The sequence below is a fragment of the Heptranchias perlo genome, chromosome X (assembly GCF_035084215.1).
Source record: "Heptranchias perlo isolate sHepPer1 chromosome X, sHepPer1.hap1, whole genome shotgun sequence".
NCBI lineage: Eukaryota > Metazoa > Chordata > Chondrichthyes > Hexanchiformes > Hexanchidae > Heptranchias > Heptranchias perlo.
The window spans coordinates 26,577,693-26,595,426 of NC_090370.1; the positions used below are offsets into that span (position 1 = coordinate 26,577,693).

General features: G+C 45.1%; 2 protein-coding genes across 2 annotated transcripts; both read left to right on the forward strand.

Annotated features, from left to right (window-relative positions):
- The first annotated feature begins 6,851 nt into the window (after positions 1 to 6,851).
- On the forward strand, positions 6,852 to 7,463 carry LOC137306993 (histone H1-like). The gene is made up of 2 exons (XM_067976350.1): positions 6,852 to 7,031; positions 7,125 to 7,463. Exons 1-2 carry the CDS (start codon positions 6,852 to 6,854, stop codon positions 7,461 to 7,463), a joined length of 519 nt encoding a protein of 172 aa, XP_067832451.1.
- A 1,018-nt stretch (positions 7,464 to 8,481) lies between these two features.
- Positions 8,482 to 8,849, forward strand: LOC137307136 (histone H4). Its single transcript, XM_067976460.1, has one exon. The coding sequence runs from the start codon at positions 8,482 to 8,484 to the stop codon at positions 8,791 to 8,793; it is 312 nt and encodes a 103-aa protein (XP_067832561.1). The 3' UTR covers positions 8,794 to 8,849.
- Positions 8,850 to 17,734: the final 8,885 nt, after the last annotated feature.

Genomic DNA, 17,734 nt, shown 5'->3' on the forward strand with positions numbered 1-17,734 from the left:
ATCTGTCAATCTGTGGTACTGTGTGTGAGTGTGGGATTAATTCTATTTCGGTCAGTCCCTGGTACTGTCTGCAAGTGAGATTCAATCTGTATCTGTCTGACTGTGGTACTTTGTGATTCATTCTGTATCTGTCTGACTGTGGTACTTGTGATTCTCTCTGTTCCTGTCAGTCTCTGGCACTGTGTGTGAATTTGGGATTCATTCCATATCTGTCAGTCTCTGATGCTGTATGTGATTGAGACATTCATTCCGTTTCCATCAATCTCTGATACTGTCTATGAGTGATATAAATTGTGTATCTGTCAGTCTGTGCTACTGTATGTGAGTGCGGGATTTGTTCTGTATCTATCAATCACTGGTACATTGTGTGAGTGTGAGAATCATTCTATATGTCAGTCTCTGGCACTGGATCTGAGTATGAGATTCATTCTTTATCTGTATCTAATTTGTATCTCAGTTCAGAATATGGCATTCAAAACTGTATCTTTCATACCGAAATGTATAAATAATTTTTCCCAGTATTTAAGTGGGAGATAATCATACACTTTAACATGTGATGCTGCAGGTTATAATCAGAGAATGAGTGCACTTTTTGGGCTACTCTTAAATCTGCATCGATGTGAACACAACTGTGATTTAGTGCATCTTCCAAACTGATATGGTGGCATTTTTGAACTTGTTTCTAATGAGTAGGTCAGTCTGCATGAATGGAATACTGTATATTTCAGTCTGAATCTGTATCAGATTTTTTTTGTAGTGTTTTATAATATGTAGCTCAATCTGCACTAATGGAATTGATACTGTATCTTTCAATCTGACACTGAGATTTTTGGACAGGTACGTAATTTGTAACTCAGCCTGCACTAATGGAGGTGACTGTGAGATTCATTTTGTATCTCTCAGTCCGTGATGCTGTGTGCGATTTATTCTGTGTCTGTCAGTTTCCAGTATTGTATGTGGGTGTTGAATTCATTTTAAATATGCAATTTCTCATACTGTATGTTTGTGTGGGATTGAGTCAGTAATCTGGTAGTCTATATGATAGAGAGATTCATTCTGTATCTGTCGGTCTCTGGTACTGTGTGTGAGTGTGGTTTTCCGTCTTTTTGTACAGTCTTTAATATTGTGTGTGTCTGTGTGTGATGAATTCATTATATATGTGCAGTTTCTCAAACTCTAAGTTTGCGATTCAGTCTGTCTCTCTCAGTCTCTAGTAATGTGTGAGTGTGAGATTCATACTTTATCTGCCAGTATCTGGTACATTTATCTGCCAGTATCTGGTACATTATGAGAGTGTGAGATTCATTCTGCATCTGTCTATAATTCATTCTGTATCTATCTATCTGCCTGACATCTGCAGTGGGTAAGTTGTTCGAGGTTATTCTGAGAGACAGGATCTACAGGCAGTTGGAGAGGCAGGGACTGATGAGGAACAGTTAGCATGGTTTTGTGAGAGGAAAATCATGTCTCATGAATTTGATTGAGTTTTTTGAAGGGGTAACCAAGAAGATAGATGAGGGCTGTGCAGTAGACGTGGTCTACATGGACTTTAGGAAAGCCTTTGACAAGGTACCGCATGGTAGGTTGTTACATAAGGTTAAATCTCACGGGATCCAAGGTGAGGTAGCCAATTGGATACAAAATTGGCTTGACAACAGAAGACAGAGGGTGGTCGTGGAGGGTTGTTTTTCAGACTGGAGGCCTGTGACCAGCGGTGTGCCTCAGGGATCGGTGCTGGGTCCGCTGTTATTTGTTATTTATATTAATGATTTGGATGAGAATTTAGGAGGAATGGTTCGTAAGTTTGCAGATGACACCAAGATTGGTGGCATTGTGGACAATGAAGAAGGTTATCTCGGATTGGAACGGGATCTTGATAAATTGGGCCAGTGGGCCGATGAATGGCAGATGGAGTTTAATTTAGATAAATGTGAGGTGATGCATTTTGGTGGATCGAATCGGGCCAGGACCTACTCCGTTAATGGTAGGGCGTTGGGGAGAGTTATAGAACAAAGAGATCTCGGAGTACAGGTTCATTGCTCCTTGAAAGTGGAGTCACAGGTGGATAGGGTGGTGAAGAAGTCATTCGGCATGCTTGGTTTCATTTGTCAGAACATTGAAGACAGGAGTTGGGATGTCTTGTTGAAGTTGTACAAGACATTAGTAAGGCCACACTTGGAATACTGTGTACATTTCTGGTCACCCTATTAAAAAAAGGATATTATTAAACTAGAAAGAGTGCAGAAAAGATTTACTGGGATGCTACCGGGAATTGATGGTTTGACTTATAGGGAGAGGTTAGACAGACGGGGACTTTTTTCCCTGGAGAGTAGGAGGTGAAGGGGTGATCTTATAGAAGTCTATAAAATAATGAGGGGCATAGATAAGGTAGATAGTCAAAATCTTTTCCCAAAGGGAGGGGAGTCTATAACGAGGGGACACAGGTTTAAGGTGAGAGGGGAGAGATACAAAAGGGTCCAGAGGGGCAATTTTTTCAATCAAAGGGTGGTGAGTGTCTGGAACGAGCTGCCAGAGGCAGTAGTGGAGGCGGGTACAATTTTGTCTTTTAAAAAGCATTTGGACAGTTACATGGGAAAGATGGGTTTTGAGGGATATGGGCCAAGTGCAGGCAATTGGGACTGGCTTAGTGGTATAAACTGGGCGACATGGACATGTTGGGCCGAAGGGCCTGTTTCCATGTTGTAAACTTCTATGATTCTATCATTATTCTCTCAGATTATATTATGGTATACAATACTGTAGCTTTAACATCTTCATGTTTAAATAGCTTTTCTCATTATTTAATTGGTAAATATGAATAAACATTAGGATTTGGTGCTGGAGGTTTTTAAATCAGATAATTTGTGTGCTTTTTGGACTACTATTAAATCTATATCTCTGTGTAATATTGTGAATGATAATGTATATTTCAAACTGATACTGATTTTTGAATTGATATATAATGTGAAGCTCAGTCTGTACTATTGTAATCGATACTGTGTCTTTCAATCTAATATTGTATGAGATTTTTGGACTGGTATGTAATGTATATCTCAGTCTGCACTAATAGAATTGATACTCTATCTTTACATCTCATACAATGAGTGTATTATAAACTGGTTTATAATTTGTTTCTCAGGTTACACTGTCACAGCATTTCTCAATCTGATAATGTACATGCGTTTTGGACTTGCCTGCAGTTTGTCTCTCATGATAACACTATTTGAATCGATACTGCATGTATTAAACTCACATGTGAGAGTTCTGGGCGAGTATTCAATTGGAATCTCGAGGGACATTATTGGGGTTCATTCTGTACCTTTGAATCGGGTACCATGTGTGATTTCTATCTGGTATTTAATTCGGAGCTAATGTTGCCCTATTGTGAGATTGACACAGTGCCTTTCAATCTGAAAGCGTGATTTTGAACTGGGATTTTTGCATCCACCTGTCAGCGGGACTGAGTTCGGGGGAAATGGTGAACAGCGTCTGCCTCACCTGCTCTGTTTGATGGTTGGATTGAAAATGTGTCTCTGGAACTTGCGATCAGTGTGGGACTGACTCCTTCTGCTGTCTGAGACTGTGGAACTGATGACCTGTCTGTGTCTCTGTGAGTGATAATGTACCTACTGTTTGTGAGAAGGAGCTGGCCGCACTGTTCCTTCTGCCTCGGGTGGAGGAAACATCACATTTATTCTGGGTCGTTCAAGGATTTGCCTGTAGAAAGAAAATTATATCTTGTAACTCAAGAACAGGTGAGGTGGAAAATACAAAAGTGATCAATTTAATATCTCTGTTAATGATCATTTTGAATATCCACAAGTGAAAACCAGTGATACAAAGAGTGTCAGTGTCTGACTCCACTGCAGTACTGCAGCACTCAGCTTCTGTATACCAGGTGTGTTGGGCGATTTTAAAACAATTTAGTGACATCCAGACACAACCCAACCCCTGCACTGATCCATGAATGGGACGACCCGATGTGGCAGGGACCTTTGCACCGGTCAGGTTTCTAATCCCCTCTCCAATGGGACTAACCGTTCAACCGAAACCAAACAGCCTCTTTTTAAATAGTGTCCTTCACACTTCTCACCTGGTGCCTGCAATTGATGCTCTTTGTCTCACTCCCCACATCCTGACTGTCCGGCTCTGTTTCCACTGTTCACTGTCCAACAACAATAAACAGGGTGAGACTGAAACTAAACCAGGAACAATTCACTCCTGGTTTGGGGAGAGAAAGCAGCAATGATTTTAATAGCAGGTTCTTCCCATTCTCTCTCCCTCACTCTGGACACACCCTGCACACACACAGCCCGAGAATGACCTCTCCCTTCCCCCGCTCACTCCATGTTCCGGGACCAGTTCCTGATCCACTCCGCCTCTTACAAACAGCCCCCGGACTCCCCCTGACCTTCCCCCGGACTCAATGCCGATCTCTGAGCCCATCTGCGGACACGGTCCCGAAGCGATGAGCTGCTGTAACGAGGCTGCTCTTTGCTCCCTTCCCCCGGGGGCCGTGATCTCTCCATTCCCGGCTGTTTTAAACCATCTTCTTCCGCTCACTGAGGGAATGGCGCCCACAGGCCGAGCTGGGGGAGGGGAGGGGAGCGCGCATGCGCTCTTCTGCTCACCAGCAAGCAGCGCTGGGGGCGGGGCTGAATTACGCATGCGCAGATATCTGGTTTAATTCCCAATCCAAAAATCGATGGAAACTTTCCCCAGTTGGAATTTTTCAGAGTCTGAGCAAAGGAAGTGGGGGAAAGGTCAGAGGGAATGGGGTCCACAGGCAGTGCAGGAACAGGCACCAGAATGGGAAACAGATGGGATTCCACCAGTGCCGAACGCTGGAATCCAGACTGACTTTACAATCTCCAACCATTAAACTGGATGTTTCCATCCCTGCTGTTTCTCTCGGTATCTTTTGATGGTAAAGGGTCTATCAGAGATAACGTGGGCGGCTGTGGAATGAGCCAATGTGTTTTGTTTATTCTTGGTTCCTCGACTGATAAAGTAACGCGTGAACCCGAAACTGGAGGGAGGATTTCTCAAACCAATCATGGAGAAACATGGGAGGAAAGTGGGACTCGGTGTATTTGCTGGGACTGTGCAGGATGAATATCTGACGGCCACAGTCCCAGTTTATTTCAATCGGAGTGAAACTCTCGGTCACTGAGAGTAATACTGAACGGCCCTCTGCTGCAAGATTGCAGAGAGTACAATATGCAAGAGAGGATTAAATGTGTGACACTATCCCTGAGAGTGGGATTAATAACGTGTCTGTCTCTGGAATAAGATCAGTTACAGATGAGACTGCATCTTCTGTCATTCAACCTTGGAATAGCAATTGGAATGGAATGATTCCCTATTTGGTACTGGGTGAAAACCGCTCATGAGAGCTCAGTTTCTCTGTCTCTCTTGTACTTTATATGGAGGTGCGATACTGTTATTGAGCATGATACAGACACACTGGTGGGAAGTGTGAGACTGATACTGTGCCTGTCTGTATCTCTCTCTCTCGGGCGCTGGACATGAAGCTGCGATAATGTTTACTGAGCGTGAAACGGACACATTGATGGGAAGTGTGAGACTGATTCTGCGTCTGTCTGACTGTGTCTCTGTCTGTCCGTTGATCAGCCGCTCCGTCTCTCTCTCTCTCTCTTTAGTTCTGCACATGAATGCGGGGCACTGTTACTGAGCGTAATATAGACCCACTGACGGAATGTGAGAGACTGATTCTGTGTCTGTATGCTGTTGGTGAGACGATTACTCTCCCTTCCTACTGTATATGAGCCGGTCTGACGGTGCATTTATCCGCCGAAAAGTAAAGGTGGCGAGAAACAGCCTGTAACAGTCTGACTCCGGACTGTCTGTGAGTGTTGAATTTATTCAGTAACCAGCCGTCTCTGGGTGTGGAGAATGGGATGGATCGGACGCCAGTTACTATTGCCTGTCAGTCAGTTTAGCAGGAGAAGGAAACACAGAGAGACTGGAGGAGCCCAGAGCGGATAATTTGAATTTTCAACTTAACCAAACATATTTCTGTGTGCGAACAATACAATAATGTAAAAGCAGATCTGGATTATCACAGCCAGAGCTGTGATTGGCTCCTGTCCCTGAATCTGGAGACCGGAGACTGTGAGGAGCGCCGGCCTCAGAGTGTTTAACAGTTACTGAGCTGGGAAACTACAACCAACCCCCGAGAATCCGCAGCACAGGCCGAGCGGGGAGGAAAGTCTGTCCCGGGAATTGTCAATCTGGAGAACAGTTTGTCCTGTGAATGTACAGATGTGAACATTGTGTCAGAGAGAGTGTGTGAAATGGGCGGGCGGGTCAGATTAATGTCACTGTGTTTGTGTGGCCGGTCTCATCGCCGGATGTCCGAGTCCCTTTTGAGTAAAATTTGAAAAAAATCCCTGTCAAAGGATCGCCCTCCTCCCCTGCCGAGACCCGAAGTGAAAATTTAAGGTCCGGTTTTAGTTCAATTCAAGATTTCAGCCGAAAAACAGAAATCATGTCAGCGATCGGGTGAGAGAGCGCGATCAGTGCAGCAATGAAACGGGTTTAAATCGAAACTGGTGCTTTTAATTCCGGTGAAAGTTTTTCGACAGCAAACATTCCGGTGTTGGAGATGGGAAGGGGCTAGTCTGGGACTCTGGAGTGCCCGATTATAATTAGAATCGGGTAGTTTAAGAGGAGAGAGAAACACAGAGAGGCTGGAGGTGCCGGGAGCTGACAGCAGGGTGTCTCCGCCCCGTCCGCTCTGGGCCTTTAAGTTGCTCTGTGCCGCCGCCTCTCGTTTCATTTCTGACCCAGCTCTGACTGTCAGAGAGATTTTCTTCAGAGTCCCGGACATGACAGATACTGCAGCCGCCGAAACCGCACCTCCCGCCGCCGCTCAAACCAATGCTCCGAAGAAGAAGAAGGCGGTTCACCGACCCAAGACAGCCGGTCCCAAATTGGGCGAACAGATCCTCAAGATTGTGGCGGATTGCAAGGATCGCAAGGGGATATCCCTGGCCGCGATAAAGAAGGTTCTGGCTACCAAAGGCCTGGATGTGGAGAAGCACCGGACCCAGATCAAATTAAGAATCAAGAGAAATGTGGAAAAAGGCTCCCTGGTGCAGATCAAGGGCACGGGCGCCTCGGGCTCCTTCAGAGTCGCTAAGAAGGAAGCCCAGGAAAAATTGGGAAAGAAGGTGAAGAAACAAGGAACCAAGAAATCTCCCGGAAAGAAACCAGCGGCCAAGAAACCAGCGGCCAGGAAATTAACGGCAAAGAAACCAGCGGTCAAGAAAACAGCTGTCAAGAAATCGACCACAAAGAAGGCGGCGAAATCACCAATTAAGAAGAAAGCGGCTGTGAAGAAGTCCAAGACCCCCAAGCCAGTAAAGGCGAAGGCGAAGAAGGTACAAAAACCGAGCGCCAAGCCCAAACCGAAGAAAGCAGCAGGCAAAAAGAAGTAGTGACCATCTGAACCCAACGGCAAAAAGAAGAAGTGACCATCTGAACCCAACGGCTCTTCTCAGAGCCACCCACGTCTCTCAGAAAAGAGCTGATCCCGGAATCAGATGATTCCTGTCCGGGGGCCGGGCTCAGATTTCAGATTGAACTCATTTACAATAAACCCAGGGTCCTGGTGACTCGCTGACATTCCCTACCCCCGCCCCACTCCCACTGTCTGATATAAAATAGAGAGAATGGGATACCCGGGCCGGGCCTCACTGTAACTGGGGGCGTGTTCACCTCCAGTCCCAGTTCATTCTTTTTCTCACAGATTCAGGGCCAGGGTCCGTGACAGGGGAAAACTGGCGGAGATCCGCCGCTATCACAATTCAAACCCCAACACATGAGATTCTCCAAATCAGCTGGAATAATGTGTTTGTGAACTGCTGAATCCGTCTGGGAGGGAATGTGTGGGAGATAGAATCGGGTCTGGGACTGAAATGGAAGCCGGCGGGTTGACTAGTTATAGAAGGGACTGTATTTAGGCAGGAATATTACTGACTGTTAATTGTAACGGGGCTTATTTAAAAGCTCCGGGTTTCTGTAAATCCTTGAATAGGAAGCCCGAGTCTGTAAGGGTTTGTGCGGAGCGCTGTGTTTCGGTTCTATTATCGATGAACGGTTTGAAATTGGCGGGTGGAGAAAGCTGGAGGTGGAGCTGGAAGATCAGAGACCGCTCTCCGCCCTGTCCATCACTCTGACTCTCTCCGCCCCTCCCTGTTTAATATCTCACTCTGTCTCCTCCCCTCCCTGTTTAATATCTCACTCTGTCTCCTCCCCTCCCTGTTTAATATCTCACTCTGTCTCCTCCCCTCCCTGTTTAATATCTCAGTCTGTCTCCTCCCCTCCCTGTTTAATATCTCACTCTGTCTCCTCCCCTCCCACTTTCACTCTGTGCATGTTTCAGTCAGGTCGGGGCAAGCTGCATAAAAAAGGGAAACAGCAGAAGTTCATTGTTGATTTCATTGAAGAATTATCATGTCTGGCAGAGGTAAAGGAGGCAAAGGACTGGGCAAAGGTGGCGCCAAGCGGCACCGAAAAGTTCTTCGTGATAACATCCAGGGTATCACCAAACCAGCCATCCGCCGCCTGGCTCGCCGTGGCGGTGTCAAGCGGATCTCGGGTCTGATCTACGAGGAAACCCGTGGGGTACTGAAGGTTTTCTTGGAGAATGTGATCAGGGACGCGGTCACTTACACTGAACACGCCAAGCGCAAGACGGTCACGGCCATGGATGTGGTGTACGCTCTGAAACGGCAGGGCCGCACCCTCTATGGATTCGGCGGCTGAACGACTCGACCCTTTCCAACCAAACACAAAACAAAGGCTCTTCTAAGAGCCACCCACCGCCTCACAGAGAGAGCAGTGACCTGGGAAGGGGGAGTGGGACGATCTCGGGGTGGGGAAGTAGTTTCCGATATTCTATTAATATGGGGAGATTTCTCCAGCACTCGTTACAGGGAGATCAGAAAAACGGCCGGGGTTCACGGCCATCGCGAGAGAAGGTGCGGAATTCCCGGTTTCACGGTATAAATGAACAGGCGGGGATGCAGAGTCTTTCCACAGACATTACATTCTTCACTCAGAGTAAAATCCCTCCTCACTCCCTCTCCCGCTGTGTCCTCTCTGCTCGGTGTTTATTTCTTGCCCTCATTCAAATATCAGTTCGATGTGAAGTTTCTGTTTGAGGAGCCGTTCACCGGGCCGGAACTGGCGGGATTTTTGAAATCGAAGCTGGACTTTGTCCCGCTTCCCACGGAAAGCAATGACCGGGACTTTATTCCCGCCCGTTCACAGACAGGTCAGAGAATGAACCGGAATGTGAATCAGCCTGAGATTTGTGCTGACGAGCAGGAAATAATGGAGATTATAAAGAGAGAGATTCTTAAATTGTTGGAGCGAAATGAGATTTTCTTCAAACTGTTATTTGATGCTCTGAAATTGGCGGGCTTTTTGAAATTGATGATTAATTTCAGCTCAGCCAATTGGGGCCCAAGACCTCCCGCCGTTTCGTTCTGACTGTCAGAGCTCGGTTCAAATCTGCCAATCACAGGCCAGGGGCGGTCCCTCCCTGACTGGAGGTCGGAATACAGCCAATCACAGTCTCGGGGCGGTTCCTCACAGACACTTTAAAATGCAGCCCCAGATCCGGCTCGCCATTAACAGTTTCTGTGTCTCAGGTTGTGTTGAGATCTGTTCAGAAAATGGCCAGGACCAAACAGACAGCGCGTAAATCGACCGGCGGGAAAGCTCCTCGCAAACAGTTGGCGACCAAAGCGGCCCGGAAGAGCGCTCCAGCCACAGGCGGAGTGAAGAAGCCTCATCGCTACAGACCCGGCACTGTGGCTCTGAGGGAGATCCGCCGCTACCAGAAATCCACCGAGCTGCTCATCCGCAAACTGCCCTTCCAGCGCCTGGTGCGAGAGATCGCTCAGGACTTCAAGACAGACCTGCGCTTCCAGAGCTCGGCCGTCATGGCCCTGCAGGAGGCCAGCGAGGCTTACCTGGTGGGGCTGTTTGAGGACACCAACCTGTGCGCTATCCACGCCAAGCGAGTCACCATCATGCCCAAAGACATCCAGCTGGCCCGCCGCATCCGCGGGGAGCGCGCTTAAACCCGACCCGCCTTCAGCACCAAGTGCAACAAAGGCTCTTTTCAGAGCCACCAAATCAGCAAAGGAAAGAGCTGTGATCTCTGGGGTTGAAATCGCAGGGCCGTGTAGTTCACAGAAATTTGATTAAACGGGAAATGCATAAAGGGGAGTGAGCGGATGTCAGACGGGAAGGCCTGACAATCTGTTGGCCCATCATAAAAGTGGAGAGATGGGAACATGCGCCGATCCACGTTTTGTGGCAGAAACAGCAGCTGTTCATTTTGGACGAAGATTCAGCACCAGAGAGGAGTGCCAATTCCAGACTGACCAACATGAGGAATTTGAAACGGAGACAGTTTCATTTTCACACACACGCAGGACTGGAGGGAGGTGAATTCCACCAGACTGACTCTCATCACCACCAGTGCCTCATTCGGACAGAGAAAGTTCTGGCAAACAGCTGCAGAAAGGAGAGGTGCAATCGGACGGGATCTAAAACCCATGCTGGATGTAAGGAATCAGACTCGGATTAAATAACGTTTCAGTCTGTTGTCCCCCTGCAGATATAGTGGCAGAGGCTGTTTCAATGTAACTCGCACTAATAGATCGAAAGGCAGTGTGTCTTGCTCTCTATCAGCGCTAGAATCAGAAGCAGTGTAAAACATCAGTGTTACATTCACTAACACTCGTAACTGATACAGGGACAGAATCAATCCCTCAATCACATCCAATAACACGGGCAAATTTCACTCACATTCTTGATTCAGCAATCGCTGACACAATATTCAACACATCAGTCAGCTTATGTTGCACAAATCTGGGTAAAATAATACAGATCGAGCAAGTGTTGTCGGAGGATGAGACTGTAAATGATATTGGGTGGAACACAACAGAATGCCTCTTGATGCCGATGATCAAACGTCCCTGGTATTTCTGTGTCCCACCCGCCCAGTTTAATGACAATTTTGATATTTTGTCTCATTCACCACACAAACTGCAAATATCAATCTATTGGAGGTTGGCGACATCTGCTGTCCGGAAGCGAGTACTTCAACAGACCGATCTGGATCATTTGTTATCGACAAGTTATTGTTCGTTCCAAAATCGGAATCAAGTCCTTATTAAATTGATCCCTGACTCTCTTCAGTCAGTAACCAGCCCTTTCATAGATACAGTGGGTGGCTCTGAAAAGAGCCTTTGGGTTATCAGATTAAATCTTGGCCGCTTTACTTGCTCTTGGTGCTCACATGGCTGGTTTTCTTCGGCAAAAGCACGGCCTGGATATTAGGCAGCACCCCGCCCTGAGCGATGGTCACCCCTCCCAGGAGCTTGTTGAGCTCCTCGTCGTTGCGGATGGCGAGTTGCAGGTGTCTGGGGATGATGCGGGTTTTCTTGGTGTCCCGGGCCGCGTTGCCGGCCAGCTCGAGGATTTCAGCCGTCAGATACTCGAGCACAGCGGCCAGATGGACCGGGGCTCCGGCACCCACACGTTCAGCGTAGTTCCCCTTTCGCAGGTGCCTGTGAACACGGCCCACAGGGAACTGCAGTCCGGCCCGGGATGAGCGAGACTTGGCCTTGGCCCGAGCTTTACCGCCGGTTTTTCCTCTTCAAGACATTTCCACAATCTCACAAAGAATGAGGAATGACTTCTGTCTTTACCCTTCTTATGGTCTGAGAGAGCATCTGATTGATTGTACCTTATTACACCTCATTTGCCAATTTCGTTAACCAATCAGATAGCTGGAAATTAGAAGAGGGCGGGATTTACCGGCCTCAACGATCAGACCAGGAATTTTATGAATTTCAAAAAGCCCGCCAATTTCAGTGCAGTGAAGGATCGGATTTCGATCAATGTCGCCCTGAGCACAAGATTTTAAACCCGTTCTTTTTATCTTGTCTTATTCAGCGCTCCCCGTCACTAATCGCTTCCTCTGTTTTAAAATCTGCTTCAAATTATGGCTCATTCGACCATCGCTTTCAAACTGCACCGGACGGGACTAAAGCCCCATTCACAGCATTCCGTGAAAGGACACATTTGAATTTAGTCTTTATAAAAGTGACACTTTATGCATTGTTCCCTTCTCAGAGCCGGGAGAGCTTCTGTGAAAAGAGGGACCAGGACGGAGCTCTCATTCTGCCCCGATTCCGCTGTTACTGCAAGGGGTGGGGTTACTGTTAATCTGGGGATTTTCACGTCAGTCCATAAACATTTCAGAAACTGCATTCATAGAACGGAATTGATGCGGGGGCCATAAAGGGGATGAGAGGCCAGAATAGTGATGCTTTAAGAACAAAGCAAATGGGAAGGAGCGGATCATAAACTCGTGTTCATTCTTGGGGCCAGTTCGAGTCACTTTTCGATTGGAATAATAATATTGCTGCAATAAAATGATCCGAAGTAAATATAGAGAAAATGCAGCTCTTTCAGAGAGGTTGTGGGTGGCTCTTAAAAGAGCCGTTTTTTTTCACTTCATTGTCGAGTTTTACTTAGAGCTGGTGTATTTGGTCACCGCCTTTGTCCCTTCTGACACGGCGTGCTTGGCCAGTTCCCCAGGCAGCAGCAGGCGCACGGCGGTCTGGATCTCCCGGGAGCTGATAGTCGCCCGCTTGTTGTAATGGGCCAGGCGGGAAGCCTCACCTGCGATGCGCTCGAAAATATCGGTCACAAAGGAGTTCATGATGCTCATGGCCTTGGACGAGATGCCGGTGTCGGGGTGAACCTGCCTCATCACTTTGTAGATGTAGATGGAGTAACTCTCCTTCCTCGACTTTCTCCGCTTCTTGCCGCCTTTGGCTGGTGCTTTATTCAAGGTTTTCTTGGCGCCCTTCTTGGGAGCTGCTTTCTTGTCCTCAGGCATTTTCAAACTCAATTTCAGACCCAGAAATGACCCAAATCCGCTCCGAGCTCGGATTAAATCGGCAGCCCCACAGCCCTATGGTAATGAGGGATGGGGGAAGGTAATGATTGTGATTGGGTCATTGGGAGTGAGGTCATAATAATTATTAACTGTAACTCTCTGATTGGTTTCTTCAGACATCCAATCAGATTTAATAACTGCCACCAATCACAAACACGCTCACACTGCACATTGTCCGGTTTCAGCAATTTGTTCCGAACTGTTGCAGTTCTGCTTCCGGCCAGTAGATGTCCCCAAACCCCGGGACAGTGAAGTTTGCAGATGAGAGAGGGACAGAACAGAAACTAATTCTTCACATTATATTGCACGAGTGGGATTTAGAAAAACTGGGAATGGAGACGAGCTGCAAGTACATTTTGTTGGACCAAACATTAGTTGTAATGCTGTGTTAAATTCTTGTAATTAATTTAGGGGGCACAGCCTATACTGAGGAAGAATGCGACAAAATTCAAGAAGAATTAATAAGCTTGCCGAAAGGAGGTGTAAATGGCCATTGAATTTCCATATTGAAAGGTGTGAGGTGGTGCATTTTGCTTGGGGGAATAAGGAGGCCACATACTGCTTGGAAAATAAGAGTCTAAATGGGGTAAAAGAGCAAAGGGATTTCGGGGTACAGATTGACAAATCATTAAAAGTAGCAGCACAGGATGATAAGGACATAAAATCGAACACAGCACTGGGGTTTATTTCTCGCGGAATAGAATAGAAAAGCAAATAAGTTCTGTTGAACTGTAAATTAAACTGTCAACCTTCTGTCAAACTGTTTTATTATATTTTCGGTTTCTCGATGTTTTTCTGTTGCTTCATTGAGTGAAGGATTCCATGATCAATCCTACCACCGACCTTAAGTGAACTGGTCTATAGTTCCCTGGACTTGTTCTATCACCTGATTTAAAATATAAGAATCACATTAGCTGTCATCCAGTCCTCTGGCACTATTCCTTTTTGTGATGATTTTTTCCTATATATGTAACAGTGCCTCTGCTATCTCTTCCCTTGCTTCATTTAATATGCACAGATGCAATCGATCTGGACCAGGAGTTTAACCACCCTTTCTAACTTAAATGCCTTGATATCTTTATTGACCTCTTCCTCTAATATATTCACCCTGTTAATCTCCCTGGTAAATACTGAGGCAAAGTAACAATTCAATATTTCTGCCATTTAGCTGACGTTATCTGTGAGTTTATCTTGTGCATCCCTTCGTGGCACTCAAGATATTATGATTTTCCTTTTGATATTTTTGTGTCAGTGGAACAATTTACTATTTCTTTTTATATTCCTTGATAATTTGATTTCCTGGTTCCTGTTTGCTTCCCTAATTGTTTTGGTGACTTCTTCCGAACCTCTTCCTATTCGCTTTTGCCATCCTCTTATTTAATATCTATGAATGAGAAATTCCACCAGCTTGTTGTGTCTGTTCAGGGGCTGATGTTTGGGAACTATTTATTGTCTATGATTAAAGTGCCAGAAACCCAAAGGGAGCAATTCAGTCCGAAACTCCACAGAAACACTCGACTTCTCCCTCCTGGTGAAATAAGGCGCTGTAATGGTGAGTATAGCTGCCTTCCAAGCAGTTAATGCCAACAGGTTTGAATCCCAGCACGCTGAATTCAGAAACACCAAGACTGGAACTGAATTTGATGATGTTCAGAGGGATAGTGTTGCCAAAACACAAACGGGTTTAATTCATGTAAAAATACTTCTAAAATTCATTTATTTCCCCCATAAAGTTGAATTTAACTCTGTTCTTTGTATTATTACTTGCCCTGATCTGTACGGTGGATGCGGGACTCAATTGCTCGGATTCAGTGAAATTAATTGATTTTCTGAAGGCTTTCCCTCTGCTGATTCCCGTTCCTTATTGAAATTTGTGTCGGATTAACCTTTCTGATCGAGAGAAGGGTTATAGTCCTGAACCGTTAACCCGAGCTTCCCTTCTCGACAGATGCTGCCGGACCTGCTGAGTCTTTCCAGCATTTTCGGTTTTCATTTTTTCTATATTTTATCCCTTTCACTTTTGACGGTCGCCATTCAAATTTCCAGATTTGCGCTCAGTTTTTATTTGTGTTTCAGTTTGGTTTATTTGGATTAATATAAATCGTGTCCTGAGAAATCAGACAGAAATATTGCGCAATGCAGAGTGAAATACAATGGGGCAACTTTCGAATGAGCAAAACAAAAACTTTATTATGAATCAATTGTCCAATTTTTCACTGACAAAATATGAAAAAATACGAGAGTAGAAGTTACAGAGAGAAACTATTTCCTCACATTGCACATTGTCCTGAATCTGTGACAACGACAGATAATGTGAATTTATTCCACTCTGTTACAGTTCTCACTTATGGCCAGTAGGTGTCAGATTGTATAAGTGTTTGAGATTAATTCTCTGTCTGTCAGTCTCTGATACTCATGATGTGGAGATGCCGGTGATGGACTGGGGTTGACAATTGTAAACAATTTTACAACACCAAGTGTTGTAAAATTGTTTACAATTGTCAACCCCAGTCCATAACTTGGTGTTGTAAAATTGTTTACAAGTCTCTGATACTGTATGTGAGTGTGATATTCATTCTGTATCCGTCAGTCTCCAGTACAGTCTGTGAGTGTGGGATTCATTCTGTATCTGTTAGTCTCTGGTACTGTGTGTGAGTGTGGGATTCATTCTGTATCTGTCAGTCTCTGGTACTGTGTGTGAGTGTGATATTCATTCGGTATCTGTCAATCTCTGCTGCTATTTGTGAGTGTGGGATTCATTCTGTTTCTGTCAATCTCTGGGAATGTGTGTGAGTGTGGGATTCATTCGGTATCTGTCAATCTCTGGTGCTATCTGTGAGTGTGGGATTCATTCGGTGTCTCTCGATCTCTGGTATTTTATCTCAGTGTGGGATTCATTCTGTCACTCAGTCTCTGGGCAAAGTGCAAGTCTGGATTCGTTCTGTATTCTTATTTCAGGTTGCAGTATGGTGCTTGAAACTGTGTCTTTAATTCACAAATTAATGCAAATCTTTTGTCCAGCATTCATGTGTAAATATGTATACGATTTTGGATTTTGTTTTAATCAAAAAAATGTGTGAGTTTTGTTGTGTGATTTAATCTTAATCTCTGTGAAGATAATGTTCACTTCAACCTTTTACTGTGAAATTATTGGACTGGTATTTATTGTGTAGCTCAGTCTGGGCTAATGGAATTGATATTGTATCTTTCAGTCTGACACTGCATGAGATTTTTGGATTGGTGTGTTCGGTGTCGCTCAGTCTGTACTAATGGAATTGATACTGTATCTTTCAGTCTGACACTATATGAGATTTTTGGATTGGTGCGTTCGGTGTCGCTCAGTCTGTACTAATGGAATTGATACTGTATCTTTCAGTCTGACACTGTATGAGATTTTTGGATTGGTGCGTTCGGTGTCGCTCAGTCTGTACTAATGGAATTGACACTGTATGTATCAGGCTGACACTGTATGAGATTTTTGGACTGGTATGTGATGTGTGGTTCTGTCTGTACCAATGGAATTGACACTCTAACTTTCAGACAGACACAGCGAGGGATTTTTGGACTGCTTTGTTATGTGTAGCTCAGTCAACACTAAAAGGATTCATACTGTGTGTTTCAGTATGATAATATATCAGATTTTTGGACGATATAAAATGTGTAGCTCAGTCTGTACTAATGGAAATCATACTGTACCTTTCAGTCTGATACTGTGTAATATATTTAGACTGGTTTGTAAGGTGTAGTTCAGTCTACACTAATGGAATTGATACTGTATCTTTCAATTTGACACTGAATGTGACTTTTGGACTGGTATCCAATGTACACCTCAGTCTACACTAATGGGATTGATACTGTATCTTCCAGTACGATACTTTATGCGAATTTTGGACTGGTATATAATGTGGAGCTCAATCTGCACTTATGGAATTGATACTGTATCTTTCAACCTGACACTGAGATTTATGGACTGGTATGTGATGTGTTGCTCAGTCTGCACTAATGGGTTTGATACTCTCTCTTTCAGTCTTATACTGTATGAGAATTTTGGACTGGTATCTAATGTGTACCTCAGTCTGCAGTGAATGAATTGAAACTGTACATTTCATTCTGACACTATGAAGTTTTTGGACATATATGTGAGTCAAAAATGGGTAACATCTGAACTGGTATCTAATTTGTATCTCAGTGCACAATAGTAGCATGAATACTGCATCTTTAAACTCATAATGTGTGAGAGTTGTGGGCTGGTATTTAATTTGAATCATGGAGCACACTATTCTGATTCATTCTGTAGCGATCAATCAGTGCCATGTGTCAGTTCTATCTGGTATTTAATTTGTAGCTAAGGCTAAAATAAAGAGAGATTGACACAGTACCTTTCAATCTCATACTGGGTGTGATTTTGGACTGGGAATTATTTATCTGCCGGTCAGCAGTACTGAGTCGTTGTGAAATTACATCTGTCTCTCCTGCTCTGTTTGAGTGTTGGATTGTGGTCAGTGTGCGACTGACTACTTCCGCTGTCTGAGACTGTGGGACTGATGACCTGGCTGTGTCTCTGTGCTCTGTGAGTGATAATGTACTTACTGTGTGTGAGAAGGAGCTGGCTGCACTGACTGCTCCTTGTGGCTCGGGTGGAGTAAACATCACACTGATTCTGGGTCCTTCAAGGATTTGACTGTAGGAAGAAAAAGTATCTCTTGTAACTCAAGAACA